A 22,386-nucleotide genomic window follows, 5' to 3' on the forward strand; every position below is an offset into this window, starting at 1 on the left:
CTAACTGAGTAATCCACGTACGAAGAACGGCATATTATATGCATATATATTTACGCTGTAATCTCTTACTGTGTATTTTAAACATGGCTGGTTTTTTGTTTTCATTCTGGCTTGTTGTGTAAGCAAATGATGCATCTCTGTAAACCAATAGCGATCAGCTGCGTTTCTAGCTCCGCCTTTTGGTATCCTTTCGAAAGGGTGCCGAAAAAGTGGTACGGTACGGTTTGGTTATGTACGTCTTTTGACAGTGGAAACGGCCATAAAAGCGTACCAAACCATACCACTCAGTGGAAACGGGCCATAAATGTGCATAAGTGCTCTATTTTTACTAAAGCTCTATTTTTATACACATTCCAGGGTCACTTCTTTATTATCAGCTATATACTGCCTGTATTTTGTTGAACAAGCACTTTTTCATGGCTTACACATTCTGCTGATGGTGTAACAAATATGCTAATTGTGCTAATATTCGACTCAAATGCTCTCATTAATAGATTTTCCTCATATGTGTATTGAGCATGTTTATGAAACTATGTAGGTTTTATTGCTGGATGAATTGAACATGTTGATGTAAATATAGACATACTTTTCCCTCTTTGTTGTAGTTTTTTAAAAAAAAAGAAAGATACTAAGAAGAACAATTGGCAGTAAAGTCAGTAAGGTTACCCAATCTGCTTTCTGCTGTCCTTGTGCTATCTGTTAAACTTTTGGTGAAGCAACAATTGGTTGGGACAGAATATAGCTGGAGCATCCGGAGGAAACCCACGAGAATGCAGGGAGAACATGCAAACTCCACACAGAAACGGCAACTGACCCAGCCGAGGCTCGAACCAGCGACTTTCTTACTGTGAGGCGACAGCACTACACACTGCGCCACCCTTCATTATTATCATTATTTTGACTACTTAAATGTCAAAATGCTAATTTAGACAGCCACAGATATATTTCTGTAGTTCATGAAGCGAAACATGTGCTGATTTGTTGATTTGTGACAGGTAATGCTTGAATTATAAACATTATATCTGTTGTATCAAGATGCACAATTTTTTTCTTGTGCTTGAATGTTAAAGCGCTTCTCCTATGAATTGTCAGTCACTGAAATGGTCACTCGCCAAACTGAGTTTGAGACCCCGAGTCTACACAATGAGTCGGAATCCACCAAATCCATTGGGAGGAGGTAGCATTTTTATATTTACATAGACAATAATAGTAGTCCTTTACATTTTAATCCATTAAATTTCATATTTAAAGATATCTGTGTGCTGCTGCGCATCCCTGTGTGTGTAATAAGCAACATGTATGTGCATTTTGGACCCGCATATCATTAACACACCCTTTAAATTACAAAAAAAAACTGTGATTTTAAAGCAGAATTTAGCACGTCAATGGTGCAGTCTCTTTCAATTGCCTTAAAATAGCAATAGGTCAGCAATGTGCCTTAACACACCTCATTTCCAGCATAATTTCCTGTTTGCTAGGTAAACAATTTGGCACAGGACATGAAAATGATACCTGTGCTGGGCTAAAACTAGCAAAAAAAAAACAGTTGTGTCATGCCTGACGCCAAATTGTACCAACAAGAGAAAGTGGAAGCAGACACTTCATTGGAGGAGGGAAAACACTGCAGTACCTGGGAGGAAGAGGAGGAACTGATGCTTCAGGAGTGATGGAGACATCCACTGTCATCTGAACACACACACACACATCATAAGCAACTTCTGACACACTCACAATAATCTTATTAGGCTGGTTTAGGAGTAATAAAGTACATCCAGGTGGTTGTTATCACAGAATAAACCCGACAGGCATATTGGCCTGAGAATAAAGGCTTTAATCTGCAAAAACAACTGGCTGGATGTACTTTACCCCGCTTATTACACGGCTACTGGCCACAGAAAATAAAATTAGACACAAAACATTGCTCTGAGCTATAATAGTTTATTTATTCTGTAATAAAAGCTGTCAGAAATGAAACCGGCTGAATGGAGCATACACTAGCCTATACATTTTTCAGGTACTAGATGGCGCCAAACTGAACACAGATAAGCAAATAAATATGGATGTTAACATGTTTAATGTGTGTATTTAAAGTACCCGGATGAGTCTGTGCTTGTTAGCAAGATAAGTCAGTGGTTGTTATCAGGGAATAACATACCTTGGAATGTTGCGACTGGCCGAGAATGGAGTATTTCAGATAGCCGTGTGTTAAACATCAATAACTCACCTGTGAGGTGGACACTGACTTGCGGAGCACAGGTGGAGGTGGACGGGAGTGTTTGGGAACAGTCGGACCTGATTATAAACACATTAGATTAATGAAGCGACAGTTCAGCCGAAAATGATCATTTACTCACATTCAAGTGCTTCTAAACGTTTATTAGTTTCTTTCTTCTGTTGAACACAAAGGAAGATATTTTGAAGAATGTTAGGGAAAAAATGGTGGGGGGTTGTTGCGGACGAAAGTGAAGAGTGGGGGGACGGTTGCGGATTTCAGAGTCTTGTTTCTGTCTACATGATGAAACTACAGAAGCTTTAAATAGGAAAATTATGGAAAAACGTTTTTATGGTGCTAATGGTCTAATCAGATTCCATTATCTATGCTAAGCTAAGCTAACAGTGCTCCCGTCAGACCCACAGATCAGCTGAATGGATTCAGAAATGGTAAAGCACAACAGTTTAACTCTTGCCGAGCTGTAAAATTGGCCCATTTCTAAAAAAAAGCTGAGTTTTCCTTTTGCCCCCTAGTGGTGTATAAGGAAGTTTGATGACATATTTACGCACATTTAATTGTTTGAATAATGGGCTGCTTTTCTTTAACACCATTATACAGCATGGAAGAGAAAGGATCAAATTGAAAAATATTATGGCTGTGTTCGTCTGACAGAAAAGAATCATATACGTATACATATGTAAAGTGTCAAAGTTAATGTCATTTTAAGTGAACTATTATTTTAAACACTCACGTTTTCCAGCGTTTCTGTCAGTCGGCGTCTTCGCTGGAGTGTTTGCAGCCTTTTCATCGCCGTTTCTTCTCTCGGGTGAACTGGACATCAGTGCTGCCCTCTGCTGGCCTGGAGGAGTGTTTTCAGGTCTGGACTCTGCTGGAATAAGGTTATTTTAGTAAACGAAAACTCACAATAAATTCACAATAAATGAAAAACTAAAACTTGAACTAACAACAGTCACTAAAAAGCTAACAGAAATGACATAAAATAATAATTAAATAAAAAATAATTGATAAGCACTCATAATTGTGGCGAAAAATCTGACCTGCGGCAGTTTAGGGAATCACCTGTAGATGGCGCTTTTACACACAAACACATCAGTCAACAGCAGGATTATTATTTACAAAACATCTGTTCTATACAAGCATAAAACATGCTTTCTAATGTTTCTTTGTTTGCCTAAAAATTTAGGCTAGTTAAACATGACTAGCCTCAATTTTTTGGCGAATAAACAAAAGTTAGAAAGCATGTGCAAACATTAAAATTAACTCACGGTGTTCTGTTCACTCTGATAAAAGACTACTACTGAAACTAGAACCCAAATTAAATATTTTCTCAATTTTCTTCAGCTTTGTCCCTTTATTCATCAGGGCTCTCACCACAGCGGAATGAACCACCAACTATTCCAGCATATGTTTTACACAGCAGATGCCCTTTTAGCTGCAACCCAGTACTGGGAAACACTCATACACACTCACTACGGGCAATTTATTTAATCAATTCCCCTATAGCGCATGTGTTTGGACTGTGGGGTAAACTGGAGCACCCGGAGGAAACCCACACCAACATAGGGAGAACATGCAAACTCCACACAGAAACGCCAACTGACCCTGCCGGGACTCGAACCAGCGACCTTCTTGCAGTGAGGCCATAGTGCTAACCACTGAGCCACTGTGCCGCCCTTCGATTTAAATGCATAAAAAAACTAAATAAAAAAATATCCACTAAATAAAAACTAAACAAAAACTAGTATCAAAATAACTAATTTAAATACATTTAAATATTCGACATATAGTATCGGAATTTCGAAAGTTTTCGAAATGTAAAAATGCAAAACAATAGTAACCTTGTGCTGGACTCTGGTGTTTGTTCAGAAGCAGCAGATCGTCTGAATTTTTTCTCTCAGATGAACTGGCCGTCAGTGCTGCCCCCTGCTGGCCTGGAGGAGTGTTTTCTAAAACTAAATATATATAAAAATTATATAAAAACTACATATAAACGAGTCCACAACATGACAACTAAAGTAAAATGAAGACAACGATTAATGAAACAAACTAAAAAGTACTGCGAATTTACAAAAAGAATAGAAATATTCTATATATAGTGATGAAGTAGTGTATGTAGTGCCGCCATCTGCTGGCTTGGAGGAGCGTTTTCTAAAACGAAATATATAAAAACTACATGAAAATGTGTCCACAACATAAAAACTAAACTAAAACAAACAAAATCATTAATCAAACAAACTAAAACGAAAGTGAAATATACAGCAAATTTTTTTAAAATTTATCGAAATACTCTATATACACACACTATATGTAGTATTGAAATTTTAACATTTTTGAAATGTAAGAATGCAAAACAATAGTAACCTTGTGCTGGACTCTGGTGTTTGTTCAGAAGCAGCAGATCATCCGAGTTTCTTTTCTCAGATAAACTGGCCGTCAGTGCTGCCCCCTGCTGGCCTGGAGGAGTGCTTTCTAAAACTGAATATATATAAAAACTGAATTGAAATGTGCCCACAAGATGAAAACTAAAATAAACAAACAAAATCAATAACTAAACAAACTAAAACAAAAATGAAATCTACAACAAACTTTAAAATAAAATTTGAAATATTCTATGGTGAAGTAGCACATATAGTGCTGCCCCCTGCTGGTTTAAAGGAGTGTTTTCTACAACTAAATATATAAAAACTAAACACAAATGTGTCCACAATATGAAAACTAAACTAAAACTAACAAAATCATTAACGAAACAAACTAAGTGAAATCTGCAACAAATAATCGAAATACTCTATATATACATTATTTAGCTTTAAAATTTCGAAAGCTTTCTAAATGTAAAAATGCAAAACAATAGTAACCTTGTGCTGGACTCTGGTGTTTGTTCAGAAGCAGCAGATCGTCTGAGTTTCTTCTCTCAGATAAACTGGCCATCAGTGCTGCCCCCTGCTGGCCTGGAGGAGTGTTTTCTAACACTAAATAGAAATGTGTCCACAACATAAAAATTAAATTAAAACTAACAAAATCATTAATGAAACAAACTAAAACTAAAATGAAATCTACAGCAAATTGAAGGTAAAAAATCATTAAGGTAGCAAAATCATTAACCAAACAAACTAAAACGAAAGTGAAATCTATCGCTAATTTTAAAATGGTATTGGAATAGTCTATATGTCCCATGTTGAACACACACACACACACACACACACACACACACACACACACACACACACACACACATATATATATATAGTGCAACCCCCTGCTGGCCTGGAGAAGTGTTTTCCATAACTAAATATAAACGCGTGCACGACATAAAAACGTATTTACAACTTACAAAATCATTAACGAATCAAACTAATACTAGGGGAAATCTATAGCAAATTTTAAAATACACTATATATAGTACCACTATATAGTATCAATATATAGTATTGATTTCGAAGTTTCCGAAATGTAAAAATGCTAAACAATAATGACCTTGTGCTGGTTTGTTCAGATGAGGTCTCGGCGCTGGCACTGGTGGACTTCTGAAGTGATTCTGCTGGACTTCAGGATCTCCGCCATCAAACACGTCAAAGACTGAAGGTTTGGCTGTGATCTGTGTTTTGGATTTCAGAGTTCTGGGTCGAGGCTGAGGTCTGTTTTCAGATGTTTTCATATTGTCTTCTCCATCAATCATCTGGCTCTGCGGAGCTTCGTCAGGACTGAACACCTCCATCAGATCATCCAGATATTTGCTGGAAATATTAGACGGAGTGTCGTCAAATCCGGCAAACACGTTTTCGGCTGTGTCGTCTTTCAGACGCACCAGAGTTTGAACTTTCACCTCTCTAGTCATTGGCTGATTTGTAGTTTCAGGTTGAATTATTCTGGAGCGTGGCCGAGGTCTGGGACGAGGATCTGATATCATGACCTTATCCATCGGGGAGGAGGCGGAGTCTATCAAGGCAGGGACTGTGGGGGCGGAGTCTATGAGAGTGAGGTCAGTGGGGGTGGAGGTTGTGGATGTGACATCGTCAATGACATCATCGAAGTCGGTCTGGACGCCACACTGTTCATGCAGAGAGTCTCGATTTTGGACGGGTGGCGAGGGACGTGGCGGTTTGGGAGGTCTGCGAACTGAAGGAAAAAAAGTTTATTTTCATTACATGTATGATTGCTAGAATTGTATTATTTGTTTGAATCTAATATAAATGTAATATATATATAATTAAAGTATTCTTGATTCATAAAAATATTAACGTCTTTTTTTATTAACTGACAACAAACTTTTGATAAACACTATAAATAATGAGAATATATAATATAACAGTTTATTTAATTTATGGGTTTGAGTAAAATGTTAATATTTGTTATAAAATAAAAGTTTGTTTTAACATTAAATGTTAATTTATTTTTACATTTTATATTTATGGACCTACCTGTGTGTAAACATATATATACACACAAATATATATACACGATACCAGTTCGGAGCGAGTTTGGTGGTGTAGGACCGGTGAGGTTACATTGGTGTCGTGACCTAGAGGTCTAGGGGTCTGTCTCCTGCGGGACAGCCGCGGGATCCGACCAGATTTCTGCGGCGCGGGAATTAATTTCCGAATAAATCGCGGGAGCGGTCGGTAACGGGTTTAATTTGGGACGGGAGCGGGCTGTCTAGCAATATCGCTCCCGACTCCCGAGCGAGCACACGTATGTATGTGTGTAAATGACATAGCGCGATGCTGTGTTTAGCTTGTTTGTTGCTGTGTGTGTGTGTGTGTGTGTGTGTGTATGTGTGCACACGCGCGAATGAGAGGTGTGTGTGTGTGTGTGTGTGTGTGTGTGTGTGTGTGTGTGTGTGTGTGTGTGTGTGTGTGTGTGTGTGTGTGTGTGTGAATGAGAGAGAGCTTTGTCTGTGTGTGTGTGCTTGGTGCTGTGTGTGTGTTTATACAGACAGCTTGTTTAGGCTGTAGAAAACAGGGCGGGTCGGGCAGCGGGACAACAAATACTTAATATAAGCGGGAGCGGTCGGGTTCGGGCTAAAACCTGGCGGGTGCGGGCGGGATTCAAAATTTAGTCCCGTGCAGATCTCTAGCGTGACCCGAATGGGAGTGAGGTTTAGGAGGGTGAGTGTAACAGAGGACAGCTAGTAAGTGCTGTGCAGGTAAACCTCACTCCTCTGACCTCTAAAGGTTGTCTAGTAACAGCTGCTAGAGGCCATGGTCTTTAGCCTCCTTGTTACAGCAGCCGACTGCCATGCGGTAGGTTGCCGGTTTTTCTTTGTTTTTTTTTAAAGAAATGTTTAGTTAAATCACATACAGTTGAAGTCAGAATTATTCGCCCCCCTGTTTAATTTTTTTTCGTAATTACTGTTTAACGGAGAGCAGATTTCTTCAACACATTTCTAATCATAATAGTGTTAATAACTCATCTCTAATAACTGATTTATTTTCTCTTTGTCATGATGACAGTAAATAATATTAGACTAGATATTCTTCAAGACACTTCTATACAGCTTAAAGTGACATTTAAAGGCTTCACTAGGGTAAGTAGGGTAACTAGGCAGGTTAGGGTAATTAGGCAAGTTATTCTATAACGATGGTTTGTTCTGCAGATTATCTGGAAAAAAATAGCTTAAAGGGGCTAATAATTCTGTCCCTAAAATGTTTTTTTTCTTTTTATTAAAAACTTTTCATTCTAGCCAAAATAAAACAAATAAGACTTTCTCCAGAAGAACAAATATTATCAGACACACTGTGAACATTTCCTGAATCTGTTCAACATCAATTGGAAAGTATTTAAAAAAGAAAGAAAAATTCTTAAGGGGGGGGCGAATAATTCTGACTTCAACTGTATACATAATAAAAGTATATAATGCACACTCATGTCGTTATTAATCTTTGCGCAGTACTACTTATTTCATTTTTAACCCAAAAGGGACTACAGTGCAGGATTTTGAGTGTAGTATTTTGCTGATTTGTCCTCTCACCTGGGCGAGCAGCAGAGGATTGTGGGCCGTGGGAGTGCGTGTCCGTCTGTGTGGCGATGCTGGAAGTGGAGAGACGAGCAGAAGCAGATGATGGAGATGAAGTTGGTGGAGATATCGGAGATGAAGATATTGGAGGCTGAATATTCTGCTCTCGGCTCTTCTCTCTGATCACCTGCTCATAGGAGGGAGGAGGGAGCTGTGGAGGAGGAGCCAGAGCTGTCAATCAATCAATCAATCAAAATGAGCCGCAGTCTGCTGTGTCAACAGTGTGTGTGTGTTTGAGCTGAGAAAACTCAACAGATCATGTTCTCCAGCTCTCTGAAACTGACCCGTTCAGCCTTTGATCCTAATCGTGGCGTTTGGTGACTGTCGCTTTAAATGCAAATGAGATTGTGCTCTTTTTAGAAGAGGGCGGAGCTACACCATCATAGTGACAGATGTAATTCAGCAGTGTGTGTGTTGTTAGTGCTGGTCAGGTGTGCTTCAGTGTAAGTGTGTGCTTGATGCTTCTGTCAGTCTATGTCGCTCCTGTCGCTGTTCATCTAGAACTCCACATATATAATAATCCTCTTAGTCTATGCTGACATCATCTTCAGCAGCTCAAACACTCTAATGGCGAATGGACAGACGGCTGCTTCTCACTCAGGCCTGCTGTTTATGCTAATGAGACGGAGAAATGGGCACTAGTGGGCGGGGCTTTCCTCCTCTGATGACACAAAGAGAGAATGTCAATCAAAGTGTTTCTGCATTAAGTCAGGACAAATACAATTAACTCATGTTGAGCATTAGAGGCTGGAGATGTTCACACACTGCTGACACACACACTACTGGGTTTAAGCCCCTTATAGAAGCGAGTTTTGCATAATAGATCCCTTTAAGCTCCACCCACCTGCACTGTTGCAGAGCCAGCAGCCCATGTGGGTGGGGGAGGGGGCGGGGCTGGAGGAAACCCCCCAGAAGCCCCCGGGAACCAGCTATTGGTCGGCAGCGGCTCAGCAGAGAGGATGGTGATTTCTGGACGCCTGTGATTGGACAATAAATTTGGTTAATTTTATTTATAAAACACCGTTTAGTTAATGACCTCTTTTAGCAGTCGATTAAAGCTTAAGTTTAACGTGAATAACCTGCTTCCAGTTCTTAATAAATGTTGTTTCTGTGTCACTGAGTAATCAATGTAGCTTTTATTCATGATTTAATTTATGTTTATTTTATATTTTTCTTTTTCATTCTGCCATTTTATTTATTGTTTTACTGATTTTACTATTTTTAGAACTTAAAAAATATTGAGATACTTGGCTCTATTTCTGTTTTTAGACTTTCTAGGGGTAAAGTCTAAAGCTCATGGCAGAAAAGCATTAAGGGCGTGTCTGATCCACTTTTGCTATTATGTACAGGAACATCTGCTCTGTGCCCGGCACATGGCCTAACAGGACTGTGTTTATTCTCTTAATCAGTTCTGGATGTGTTTTGAGCATACAGTGCATCCAGAAAGTGTTGATAGCGCTTCTCTTTTTACATTTGTTTATGTTACAGTCTAATTCCAAAATGGATTAAATTGATTGATTTCCTCAACATTCTACACACAATCCCCCTTAATGACAATGTGGTAACAGAGTTTAGAAATTGCTGCAAATTTATTAAAGATAAAAAGCTGATAGATCACATGTACATCAGTATTCACAGGCTTTGGCGTGAAGCTCTACACTGAGCTCAGGTTCTGATTCACTCTTGAGATGTTCCAGCAGCTTCATTGGAGTTCACCTGTACTCAATTCAGCTGATGGACATGATCTGTAAAGGCTACACCTGTCTATATAAGATCCCAGGGTCAACAGTGCATGTCAAAGCACAAACCAAGCATGAAGACAAAGGAATTGTCTGTAGACCTCTGAGACAGGATTGTCTGGAAGCACAAGGCTGGGGAAGGTGACAGAAACATTTCTGCTGCTCTGAAAGCTCCACTGAGCACAGCGGCCTCCATCATCCTTAAGTGGAAGATGTTTAACCAGCAGGACTGTTCCTAGAGCTGGCCGGCCATCTAAGCTGAGTGATCAGGGGAGAAGAGCCAAGGAGGTGATCAATAACCCGATGGTCACTCTGTCTGAGCTCCAGCGCTCTTCTGTGGAGAGAGGAGAACCTTACAGAAGGACAACCATCTGTGCAGCAATCCACCAATCAGGCATCTGTATGGTAGAGCGGGCAGACGGAAGACACTCCCCGCCTGGAGTTTACATCTGAAGGACTCTCAGAGCATCAGAAACTAAACTCTCTGCTCTGATCAGACTCAAACTGAACTGTTTGGAGTTGAGCTGCATGATTATTCGAAAAAACATGACGATCTCGATTCGACTCCTAGACGATCTCAATCCAGCATTTTTACGATTATGCCAATCATATTTTTAAGTTCAGGAGAAATGCAAAGGCGGCTGCACAAGTCTTCACGTTGTTTAACATACATTGCTCAGCAACATAGACACCTTCAAATTGTGTTAAAAGTGTCACATTCTGTATTCATAAGGTATGATTCACCCAAAAATGTCATTTCTGTCTACATGTAATGATGTGTTCGTGGCCGCGAAAACTCACGTGACGTGAGCTGACCGTGAGCTGTTACCACAGAGAGGGCGGGCGCGCGCCTGTGAATGAAGTCTATTTTAGTGAACAGAACCTGCATAGGCATTGAATAACAGGTAATAAAGTTGAAAATAATATTGAGTTTGTGGCACAGAGTGATCGCTTGGGATTCGCTCGGGAAGTATGAACAGCACTTAGCAGTGAAAACGAAACCGAAAGCGTGCACATCATTTAAATAATCATATCGCATTATAGAGTTATGATTGTGCCAAGCATTTAATATGTTTTTGTTTCATAGCGAACACAGAGTGTTGTGCCTGAATAATTAAATGTTTACCAGTGTCAGTATAACTACTCTAGCATGTATAATGTTGTATAATGCAGGAGGGAATTTGCTAATGACAAATGTCTGATTTTACCAGTGAAAAAAATGATTTAATAATGTTGTCAATGACAAATGACAAGCACATGTCTCCAACATAATAATTCAACTTTATCATTATGAATAGTTGTATTCTGATGTCGTCACTTTACTGTGAATTAACAAACAGGACAAATATGAATTCTGTTTAAGTCCACCATTCCAAGTCTATTCACCTTATTCTCAGCTGACGAGCGGGCGCTGCCATTTGAATCTTTTTGTCTCGCGACTTCCGGTCACATTCACTTCCATTCATTTTTTGACGTTAACAACTGCTCGTTACGCTGCTTGATGTTGCAATTAAATATTTTCTTATTATAATATGCTACTTGGTCTGTGTAGTCATGCAAACATTTGTTTGTTGAGCAAGTAGTTTGGCCATTTTCTGCCGTTTATTATTCCTAGTCATTTCTCCCATAGGCGACTGAATCTGAAGTTCTAAGACAATCGCGAAAACAGGCGCACTTCCGCATTTTAGAATAAGGTCAATACAAAATTTAGCATTTTAACCTACAGTAGAGCTACATAAAGGCCTAATATTATTCAATTCAATTCAATTCAGCTTTATTTCTATAGCGCTTTTACAATGTGGATTGTGTCAAAGCAGCTTCACATAAAAGGTCATAGTAAATTGGAACAGTGTAATTCAGTTTTCAGAGTTGAAGTTCAGTTCAGTTTAGCTCAGTTCAGTGTGATTTAATAATCACTACTGAGAGTAAAAACACGGAAGAGCCAACCCATCGATGCACAACTCTACAGATCCCAAACCATGCAAGCTTGTGGCGACAGCGGAGAGGGAAAAAAAACTTCACCGCTTGGCAAAAGTGAAGAAAAAAAACCTTGAGAGAAACCAGACTTAGTTGGGCATGACCTTTTTAATTTTTCCAATGGCCAAAAGTCTTGTGCAGAGCTCCAGTCTCAGCAGCGGAGGCTGAAAGCTGGCCTCAGCGAAGACTCGTCAGTCCCTGGAGCGTCGCAGGAATCCGTCTCATGCTCTCCACTCCTCCATGACCACCACAGCAGCTGCTCAGGATACGGCCTGGTCCAGGATAAGGAAACCTTTGGATCATCTCGTCGCTGGTCTTGGATTGCATCAGTGACTCTGTTGTTTGTATTATTGTTGTTGTTTTACTATATGTTTGAGAATAGCAATAATAATAGCCTACTCATATTAACCTTTATTTTACATTACAGAATTGTAAGAAAATCGTGATCTTCATTTTAAGAAAAAAAATAAATAAATCACGATTCTTGTTTTAGCCAGAATCTTGCAGCCCTGCTTTGGAGTGAACGCAAGGCGTTACGTTTGGAGAAAAGTAGGCAGCGCTCAGCACCAGGCTAATCCAACCTGATAGAGCTTGAGAGGTCCTGCAAAGAGGAACGGGCCAAAATTCCCAAAGACAGGTGTGCAGAGCTTGTGGCATCATATTCAAGAAGACTTGAGGCTGTAATCGCTGCCAAAGGTGCATCAACAAAGTATTGAGCGAAGGCTGTGAATACTGATGTACATCTGATTTTACAGGTTTTTTATTTTTAATAAATTTGCAACAATTTCAAAAACTCTTTATTCACATAGACATTATGGGGGATTGTGTGTAGAATGTTGAGGAAATCAATCAATTTAATCTATTTTGGAATGAGACTGTAACATAAACAAGTGTGGAAAAAGTGAAGCGCTATCAATATTTTCCGGAAGCACTGTAACATGCATTAAACCAATCAGAGTCTCGTCTCCCATTCCCTTTAAGAGTCAGTTGCGTTGCTCCATGGTGCATTTGCTATTTACATGGCGACTTTGAAAGTGTAAAAGCTGAACGCTTAACAAGCAAAAAAACTGTTGAACAGAGCATCTGCAGCGCGAGGATAAAGAACGAGCCTCCTCCATTCAGCCTCTTTACTTTCTCTTTACCTTTACTCCTTTACTTTACTCCTTTACTTTGGTGGAGAGAGGAAATGTTAATTACTTCTCATTTGAGTATTAGTAGACTGTCTGCTTCATATCTGCTGATACTGCTCCTTTAACAGACATTTAACTGACTAAAAGAAACTTTGCAAGTACATGTCAACTTATACTAACCCTAACCACAGCCTAATAGTCGCCTTATAATCTAATGAGATAAGCTAGTTGGCATGTAGATGTAATGTAACTTAAATTCAACAAAATGCATTAAAGGGATCATCAAAACAAAGCAATACATAAAATTTAGATACAAGACAGGACTGTTAGACAAAAGATAATAATCACAGTAGAATCTATTGATTTACCACGCATGAATCAACAGAAAGAGACAGAAATCCTGAAGTAAAGCGGTGTGGACTGACCTGCGTTCTCGCTGATGGTCGCTCTGAGAGCTCGTTCTGGCAGACGCTGCACAGTTCCCATCAAAAAACACAAACACAAAAGACAAACTCACATGCAAACATCCGACACAAGCAACAAAACACACCAAATCAAGCAGCGCAGGACAGAAATAACAGACTTACTGCGTTTGATGACGGCTCTGATGGAGGACAGCGCCCCCTGGCTGCAGGACAAACACAAAACACACATTAGAAATATTTACATTCATTAATCCATTTTCCTTCAGCTCAGTCCCTTTATTCATCAGAGGTCACCACAGCGGAATGAACCACCAACTATTCCAGCATATGTTTTACACAGTGGATGCCTTTCCAGCTGCAACAGAGTACTGGGAATCACCCATACACACTTCAGTCTGAGCTTCGGTGGCGTAGATGATTTCATAGATATAAATGTGTGTTTCAGGGACTTTGCATTAATGGAGTTTGCAGCACATGTTGCCAGCTTTACACTACCTGACAAACATTTTGTCGTGGATCTCAGGTGTACGAGCTGCAAATAATAACTGGACTTCTAGTTGATGATGTGTAAAAGTGTCAGAAGGTGGATTCCTCTGCTGGATCATCTGCTGATCTGCATCCTAATCATCACCAATACTGCAGAAGACCTACTGGAATCCACATGGAGCAAGATTCTGACAGAAATCAGTCAAGTTTGGTGAAGGAGAAGTCATGGTTTGGTGTTCATTCAGTATGGAGAGATCTGCAGCATCAACAGCCTGAGGTATCAAGACATCTGTGCTGCCCATTACATTACAAACCACAGGAGAGGGACAATTCTCCAGCAGGATAGCGCTCCTGCTCATACTTCAGCCTCCGCATCAAAGCTCCTGAAAGCAGAGAGTGCTCCAGGATTGGCCAGCCCAGTCACCAGACATCAACATTATTGAGCTGATGAAGGAGGAGGTGTTGAAGATGAACACAAAGACTCTTGATGAACTCTGGGATCCTGCTGAAGCTTTCTTCTTCATTCCAGATGACTTTATTAATCAGTGATGTGAGTCATGTCAGAGATGTATGGATGCAGTCCTCCAAGCTCATGATGGAGTCAGACACAATCTTCATTCTGTCTCCACTGCAGCAGGACTTTATATTCTATACTGGACATTATTGAAGGTTCAGTGATGACACTTTAGTCTGAGCAGAGTCAGAGCGCACTGTCCTCATCAAATCAGTCAACATCAAGACATGATCAGATTTATTGAGCTCAAATCAGCAAAATCTAGAGGCCTTCACCTTTCATAGAGACACTTCTGACACCAGATCAGCAACTAGAAGAGCAGATATTATCTGTGTTCCAGTTTCTGTCTGTTTCCACTCATTCAGTCACCATAAACTTTCTTTTCCTGACTGTGTTCCAGTGACATGACTGGAAACAGATTCTACTCACAGATACACAACAGAAACCACACCACACCCAAACTCCGACACACACACACACATTAATGTTCATTAAACACACATGCAAAGACCAGCAGAGGAGACGAGTAATGATTTACAGTTCCTCATCGCTCAGGCAGAGCAGTGTTGTTGTGTTGCTGCAGTAAACATGAGTTTGCCGTGACGTCATATTCACATTCAGAGAGGAAACGTGTTCATCGTGTGTTCCTGACGTGACCCAACAGGTATTTCTAGTACTGAGAACTGCTGCTTTAGTGCCGAGTTACACCGGGAGACACAAAACGAAAGCTTCTCCGTCATCAGAGCAGAAATAAACCGGTTTCTAGACACTACAGAGAGTCGCATTAACACTGAGTCACACTGCACTTCTGTGACAGAGATGGGTCTGTCAATGAAAAGGGATCAGCTAATGTTTCATGCCAGACTTTTGATTTTACATCCCATAATACTAAGTTAACATCCTGCAATTCTGAGTTTATAGTAGGGCTGTGCAAATTGGGGAATATGAGCAATATCACACGAGTAGCAGTGCAATATGGCTGTATATCGGCACTGGTGGGGGGCGTGCATTGGCACGAGACAGCAGGCCGAGTGCCTTAGTGCCCCCACCAGTGCCGATATACAGCCATTTCGCACTGCTACTCGTGTGATATTGTGTTTAAACAGCAGTTTGACGGCATAATTGTGTATATAAAAACAAAATCAAACATGGAGAGTCTCAAAAGCCCTCTAGTATGAGGAACTACTTTCTTCCAAGTTGGATTCAAATTATAAGCTTTTTGCTGGCTGTATGTGGGCGGAGTAATACACAAAGAGTAAAGAGGCTGTACGGGTGCTGATATTACTTAAATATATCACAGCTATCAGCCAATCAGATTCAAGAACCAGACAGAACTGTTGTGTTTATATATATATATATATATATATATTTTATATATATATATATATTTTATATATATATATATATATATATATATATATATATATATACACACACACACACACACACACACACACACACACACACACACACACACACACACACACACACATATATATATATATATATATATATATATATATATATATATATATATATATATATATATATATATATATATATACATACATATATATACACAACAGTTCTGTCTGGTGGGCTTTTAAAGTGAAATAACTAAACATCAACATAGGTGGCTGAGAAATGCTGATTTTAGGAGGCTATTTCAGACGGAATTTAGAGGTTTTTGCATCTGAACTGTTCATATTTCCCTGATCAAAATGATCAATCAAAAAATGTGCGTCTTGTGTCTTACCTGGAATGGCGCTGATCTGGTTTGTTTCTGTCTGAATGTTCTGAAACACACACAGAGAACAGATCATTAAAATCACACACACACACACACACACACACACACACACACACACACACACACACACACACACACACACACACACACACACACACACACACACACACACACACACACACACACACACACACACACACACACACACACACACACACACACACACACACACACACACACACACACACACACACACACACACACACACACACACACACACACACACACACACACACACACACACACACACACACACACACAAATAACAGTTCTCAGCAGAAACAACAGCAGATCTGAGGCATAATTGACGTCCTGCAGGCCCGGGGCAGTGTGATCAACATAAGACGTCATATTGCAGAAACATATCATCATCAGATGTCATTGGAAAACACTCAATGCTGTCATGAAAATGTTTAAATGCATGAAATAACAAACAAGTGCATGTGCCCAGACATGGTCATGTTCATCTTTAGACAATACAATATCGTTTTAACATCAAAACCCCTATAAATCCATATTTTGCTGGATTAACCCAGATGTTTGTCGATCACAACACATAAAACATTTGGATGATACACGACTGAATTGTAGCTCTGACACAAGGGTTTTAAATGGCTGAAAAATAACAGAATATGGATCATAAGTGCCCACAATCTACAGTTTATGATCATGTCTCTGTTTTATGCTGCTGATGTGATCCAAATGTTGGTAGCTTGAAATATGAGCAGATTGCACTGCGTTTCTATGCAGATCCCAGTGTAGCTATTATTACAGGTCATGTGACTGAAAGCTATCATTAGATTTTCATTAAGCATATATGAGTTAAGCATAAAATTTAAGCACATCTGACGAGTTAATAAACTAATAAATGAACCTAATCTAAGATTAACAAAATGATTTGCATTATTTATGCATAAATGATTAAATGCATAAACAATTAAATTATCAAATGCAAAAATAATTAAATAATTAAATGCAAAAATAATTAAATGATTAAATTAATAAATAATTAAATGATTAAATGCAAAAACAATTAAATGATTAAATGCAAAAATAATTAAATGATTAAATTAATAAGAAATGAAATGATTAAATGCAAAAATAAATGAACTATTAAATGCGTAAACATAAACTATTAAAGGCATAAATAAATAAATGATTAAATGCATAAATAAATAAATGAATAAATAATTAAATGATTAAATGCATAAATAATTAAATGATTAAATGCATAAATAAATAATTAATTAAATGCATAAATAAATAATTAAATGCATAAATAAATAATTGATTAAATGGATAAATAAATAATTGATTAAATCCTTAAATACATAAATAATTAAATGCATAAATAATTGATTAAATGGATAAATAAATAATTGATTAAATCCATAAATAAATAAATAATTAAATGCATAAATAAATAATTGATTAAATGGATAAATAAATAATTGATTAAATCCATAAATACATAAATAATTAAATGCATAAATAAATAATTGATTAAATGGATAAATAAATAATTGATTAAATCTATAAATAAATAAATAATTCAATGCATAAAATGATGAAATGCTTAGATAAATAAATGAATAAATGCATAATTAAATAATTGCATGAATAAATGATTTAATGCATAAATAAATGAATAAATGATTCAATACATTTTTTTTAATAAGTAAATAAATAAATAAATAAAATGCAAAAATAGAAAAAGCATTAAAAAATGACAAATTTTATAAATAAAAAAACAAACGAATCAAAAAATTTAATGTATAAATATATACCTAAATAAACAATTAAATATATAAACAAATGTTTAAATAAATACATCAATAAATAAATTATATTTAAGCATAAATAAATGATGAAATGTAAAAATAAATAAATACATCAATAAATAAATAACATTTAAATGTATAGATAAATACATTAAAATAAATAAATAAATAATTTAAATAATCAAATAAAATGCAAAAAAGAAAAAGGCTGATATGTGAGCAAAGGATGTTGAAGAGTGAGGAGTCATTAGTCTATTGTTGACAGATCGCTTCACACTGCAGGACACTGAGAGAAACTGGCCTTTTGTCTGAGGAAATACAGCTGTAATTTACAACTCACAAACAAAAGCCAAGAAACACACCATATAATCACTGCAGTGTGTGATAATTAATGATCACATGACACAAACTCAGGTCACATGACACAGCCGGAGTGGCAGGTTCAGCTCAATTCCTCTAATAACTCATATATAAACATAAATAAAGCATGATATGGATATGAATAAAGCACAATATATAATATGAATAAAGCGTGATATATAATATAAAGTGTGATACATTGTATAATTAAAGCGTAATGTATAATATAAATGAAGCAAGATATATAATGTAAATAAAGCATGACTTGCAATATAAATAAAGCGTAATTTATCATATAAAGCGTAATATATAATATGAATAAAGCGTGATATATAATTTAAAGTGTGATATATTTAATAATTAAAGCGTTTTATATAATATAAATGAAGCAAGATATATAATGTAAATAAAGCATGACTTACAATATAAATAAAGCGTCATATATTATATAAAGCATGATATATAATATTAATAAAGCCTCTCTGTGAGGTTTAAATGAACCCTGAACCGCTCCTCACTCTCGTCTTTTCACACCGATATGAGAAATTCCTCAGAAGAAATAAAGCTCTGTGTGTGTGTGTGTGTGTGTGTGTGTGTGTGCGTGCGTGTGAGTGTGTGTGTGTGTGTGTGTGTGTGTGTGTGTGTGTGTGTGTGTGTGTGTGTGTGTGTGTGTGTGTGTGTGTGTGTGTGTGTGTGTGTGTGTGTGTGTGTGTGTGTGTTAGTTTGAGCGCTGAATCAGATTTCATATAAAAGTAGGAAACAACAATTAGCCTCTAATCTTCCTCATTCACACCGCTACTGTACAATCACACCTTAATATTTCAAAACTATATGTTTTTAATATGAATATTTAATGTAAATAATAAATATATAGTAAATATATAAAGATTTTAGTGTATTATATATATGCATTTTTTAAATATTTAATATAGTTATCATTAAAAGTGTTTTCAGACATGTTAATATACATTTTTAGACAACACAATAACCTTTAATTTAGAATTTTTAATAAGAGTAATCAAGAATCAATATTTAATATGTATTATTTAAATGCATTTGCATGATTTTTCATTTATTCTGTAAACTATTGATTCCAAATGTAAAATACAAATATGATTTACAGCGTTTTTTTTTGTATAAAATAACATAAATGCCATGTTTTCAGACTCTTTAATAATAATGTTTAGTCAACACAATATGAATGTTTTAACTTCAGAAAAGGAGTTAAGAAATCAATATCTGATTTGATATTTAACTATTTAAAACATTTGTTATTCTGACCTGCTCTCATTTTAATAGAGTTTAGTTTGATTAAACTGAGTTTAAATCATTTTAATTTGAAATTTGGAAATTGTTTCACACCTGCAGAATAAAACAATTATTACCATATTTCTCAAAACCTAAATATGGAGTGCTCAGCATGATTGAGTACACCCCATTTTGAAAATTCATGTGTTTCTCCATTTCTCAGTGAATATAGGCAGTGTGTTTTGGTGCATTTAAACAAAACAGATTTATTAAACCGATATATTTATTACAATAATATTTTAGTCACTAAACATCTTCAGAAATGCACAGATGATACATTTAAAATAATGCAAAATATTGCAAAAATATTACAAACTACAAAATTTCAACTATATTTTATCAATTTTTCTTGATTTTTGCTATTTTTGAACATTTTCTTTAATATTTTTCTATAACATATAAATTTGGGCTACTCATTTTTAACCATTATTGAAAGTAATTTTGTTAGATAAGCTCCAGTTTTTAATATACCTCATTTTAAAATGTAATGTTTATCCACAAATATAATATTGTAAAGCATCCTATAGAAAATATTAATTTATATTAATTAATATTAATAAATATAAATAGTATTTATATATTACAATTTAATTAATAGAAATAAATAAAATACACGCATAAAATATATAAAATTCCAGGACATCTTAAGGAGCAGACATATGCTTAATGATGTATATTTTGTTTGACTTTAGAAAATGTTTAGCTGATTTTGTAATCACTTGAAAGCTCATATTAAAAAATTACAATTCTGTCATCAAGTGGTTCAAGGCCTTTATGAAACCATTATTAACTTACTTTACTCTGGAGGTCAATGGTGAAAAGTAAAACATATTTTCAAATATCTTCTTTTGTGTACACGTAAAAGGGGAGTAAACGATGACAGAATTTAGATTACTGGGTGAACTGTACCTTTAATAATTAAGCATGGGTTATGCTAAGCTTTTAATTTACCTCATTTTAAAATATACCACAAGACATTTAATATACACAAGAGATGATGATGATATTCTAATAAACTAATTATAGACAATCTTAGAAATGGTACACAACCTAAAACAGACATAACACTGTAAAAAACTAAACTCAGTTTTTAGTGAATTCACAAGTGTTTTGGTGGTGAATTGCAATATGGGATGTTGATTTCTGCTCTGTCCATTTCTGATGTTGAAAATTTAACCCTACAGTTTAACAAACTGACTTTCATTACCATTTTATTAATAATATAATGTACTATAAATAATATCTAGAGTAATAAGTGTGCAAAATAACAGAAAATGTCCTGGCAGTTTATGCCATGGTGTTTGTAGCGTGTATACAACACCAATCCAGACACTATAGCACTTTAAACTACTAAAGATGTTAATAAAAGTCACTTTTTATAACTTCTCAAGCTTAAAAGTTGTTGGAATAAAGAATAAGATCCCTTAATCCAATTAAAAACCATAATTAAACCGTGTAAAATAAAAACATGAATCACAAAATACGGAAAACTGCTGATTTACGGGTATTTTCTATACAGAGGTTTAAAACAGTTGGTGAGTGTGTTTATTTCAGCTGCTGTGATTACTATCAACAGTATTGTTTGTGTGTTATTTGTTTGTTTGTTTACCTGAGCTCCGTCTCCCGCCGCCAGTTTCGCGTAACCGCTCCTCGTCGTCCTCCGATCGAGCCTCCGCCATCCCGAGAAAAAGACGTTTATTTACCGTGTATCCGCGTTTATTCAGCGTCTATTTACCGTCTGAAAACCACCCGGACAGCACCGAGCCGCATTCCTGCTCGCAATCCTCCAGGAAAGTGTCTGTAACAGTGATGCGAGCTCGCCAGCGGCCCGCAGGATGTGTTTCAGGATGATACCGAGGCTGTCATTACAATTAGTTTCTGTTTTGTGCCTAAAAACAACTTGGAGAAACTCGGAGAAACTGGAGGAGGATCGGGATCTATTGTCGGGACGCACGGACGTCAACAGGAAGTGAAAACACAGCACGCAGAGGGAGGAGCCGGAGGCGAACAATCACTTTAACAACAGCTTACAACTATTATTATATTATTATTGTTAATGTTTTTAGATTTCCTCTGGAAGACTTTATCTCCTTTGTAAAAAAGTCTTATAAATAACTGAACTGCCGAAAAAAATAATAGAAAACAATAGAGAGGCGGTTCATTCCGCTGTGGCGACCCCAGATTAATAAAGGGACTAAGCCAGGGCTGCCCAGACTCGTTCCTGGAGGGTCGGTGTCCAGCATATTTTTGTTCCAACCCCAATTGGACACACCTGAACCACCTAATCAAGCTCAGGTATCCTAGAAAGCTCCAGGCAGGTGTGTTGAGGTAAGTTGAAGCTAAACTATGCAGGACACCGGCTCCCGGGACCGAGTTTGGACACCCTTGGACTAAGCCGAAAAGAAAAGGAATGAATGAAAACAATAGATTATGAATTATTTTATATTATTTATCATTTTATCTTCCTCAATAACATTTTAAAAGGTCTTTATAACTAATTAACAGGCCGTAAAAATAGTAAATAATAAAATAGTAAAATAAAAACAAAATAAAATGCTTAAAAAGTTTTACAACTAACCGTCATATGCGGAAAAAAATACATTTCACAAT

The 22,386-nt window shown here is 36.8% G+C and overlaps 2 protein-coding genes across 19 annotated transcripts in view; both read right to left on the minus strand.

Annotated features, from left to right (window-relative positions):
• Positions 1 to 21,747, minus strand: part of wu:fy63c09 — a 30,151-nt gene extending 8,404 nt beyond the window's left edge. For 2 of the 18 annotated variants that reach the window (NM_001128274.2, XM_087306252.1), the window contains exons 1-13: positions 21,386 to 21,747; positions 16,274 to 16,313; positions 13,680 to 13,720; positions 13,518 to 13,563; positions 9,091 to 9,223; positions 8,202 to 8,397; positions 5,708 to 6,349; positions 5,089 to 5,202; positions 4,595 to 4,708; positions 4,072 to 4,185; positions 2,964 to 3,101; positions 2,225 to 2,292; positions 1,631 to 1,686 (exon numbers count right to left, since the gene is read on the minus strand). In NM_001128274.2, coding sequence (NP_001121746.2) covers positions 1,631 to 1,686; positions 2,225 to 2,292; positions 2,964 to 3,101; positions 4,072 to 4,185; positions 4,595 to 4,708; positions 5,089 to 5,202; positions 5,708 to 6,349; positions 8,202 to 8,397; positions 9,091 to 9,223; positions 13,518 to 13,563; positions 13,680 to 13,720; positions 16,274 to 16,313; positions 21,386 to 21,455 — 1,772 coding nt within the window. In that variant the 5' untranslated portion in view covers positions 21,456 to 21,747. Of the gene's footprint in view, positions 1 to 1,630; positions 1,687 to 2,224; positions 2,293 to 2,963; positions 3,102 to 4,071; positions 4,186 to 4,594; positions 4,709 to 5,088; positions 5,203 to 5,707; positions 6,350 to 8,201; positions 8,398 to 9,090; positions 9,224 to 13,517; positions 13,579 to 13,679; positions 13,721 to 16,273; positions 16,314 to 21,385 lie in introns of all 18 variants that reach the window. The other 16 variants (XM_087306253.1, XM_087306251.1, XM_087306264.1 and 13 more) reach the window with 9 other exon arrangements.
• fhip1ab (FHF complex subunit HOOK interacting protein 1Ab) overlaps positions 1 to 22,386 on the minus strand; it is a 445,665-nt gene that overhangs the window by 393,611 nt on the left and 29,668 nt on the right. The window lies entirely within an intron of this gene.

This window comes from Danio rerio, chromosome 23 (genome assembly GCF_052040795.2).
Source record: "Danio rerio strain M-AB ecotype USA chromosome 23, GRCz13ab, whole genome shotgun sequence".
NCBI classification, from domain to species: domain Eukaryota; kingdom Metazoa; phylum Chordata; class Actinopteri; order Cypriniformes; family Danionidae; genus Danio; species Danio rerio.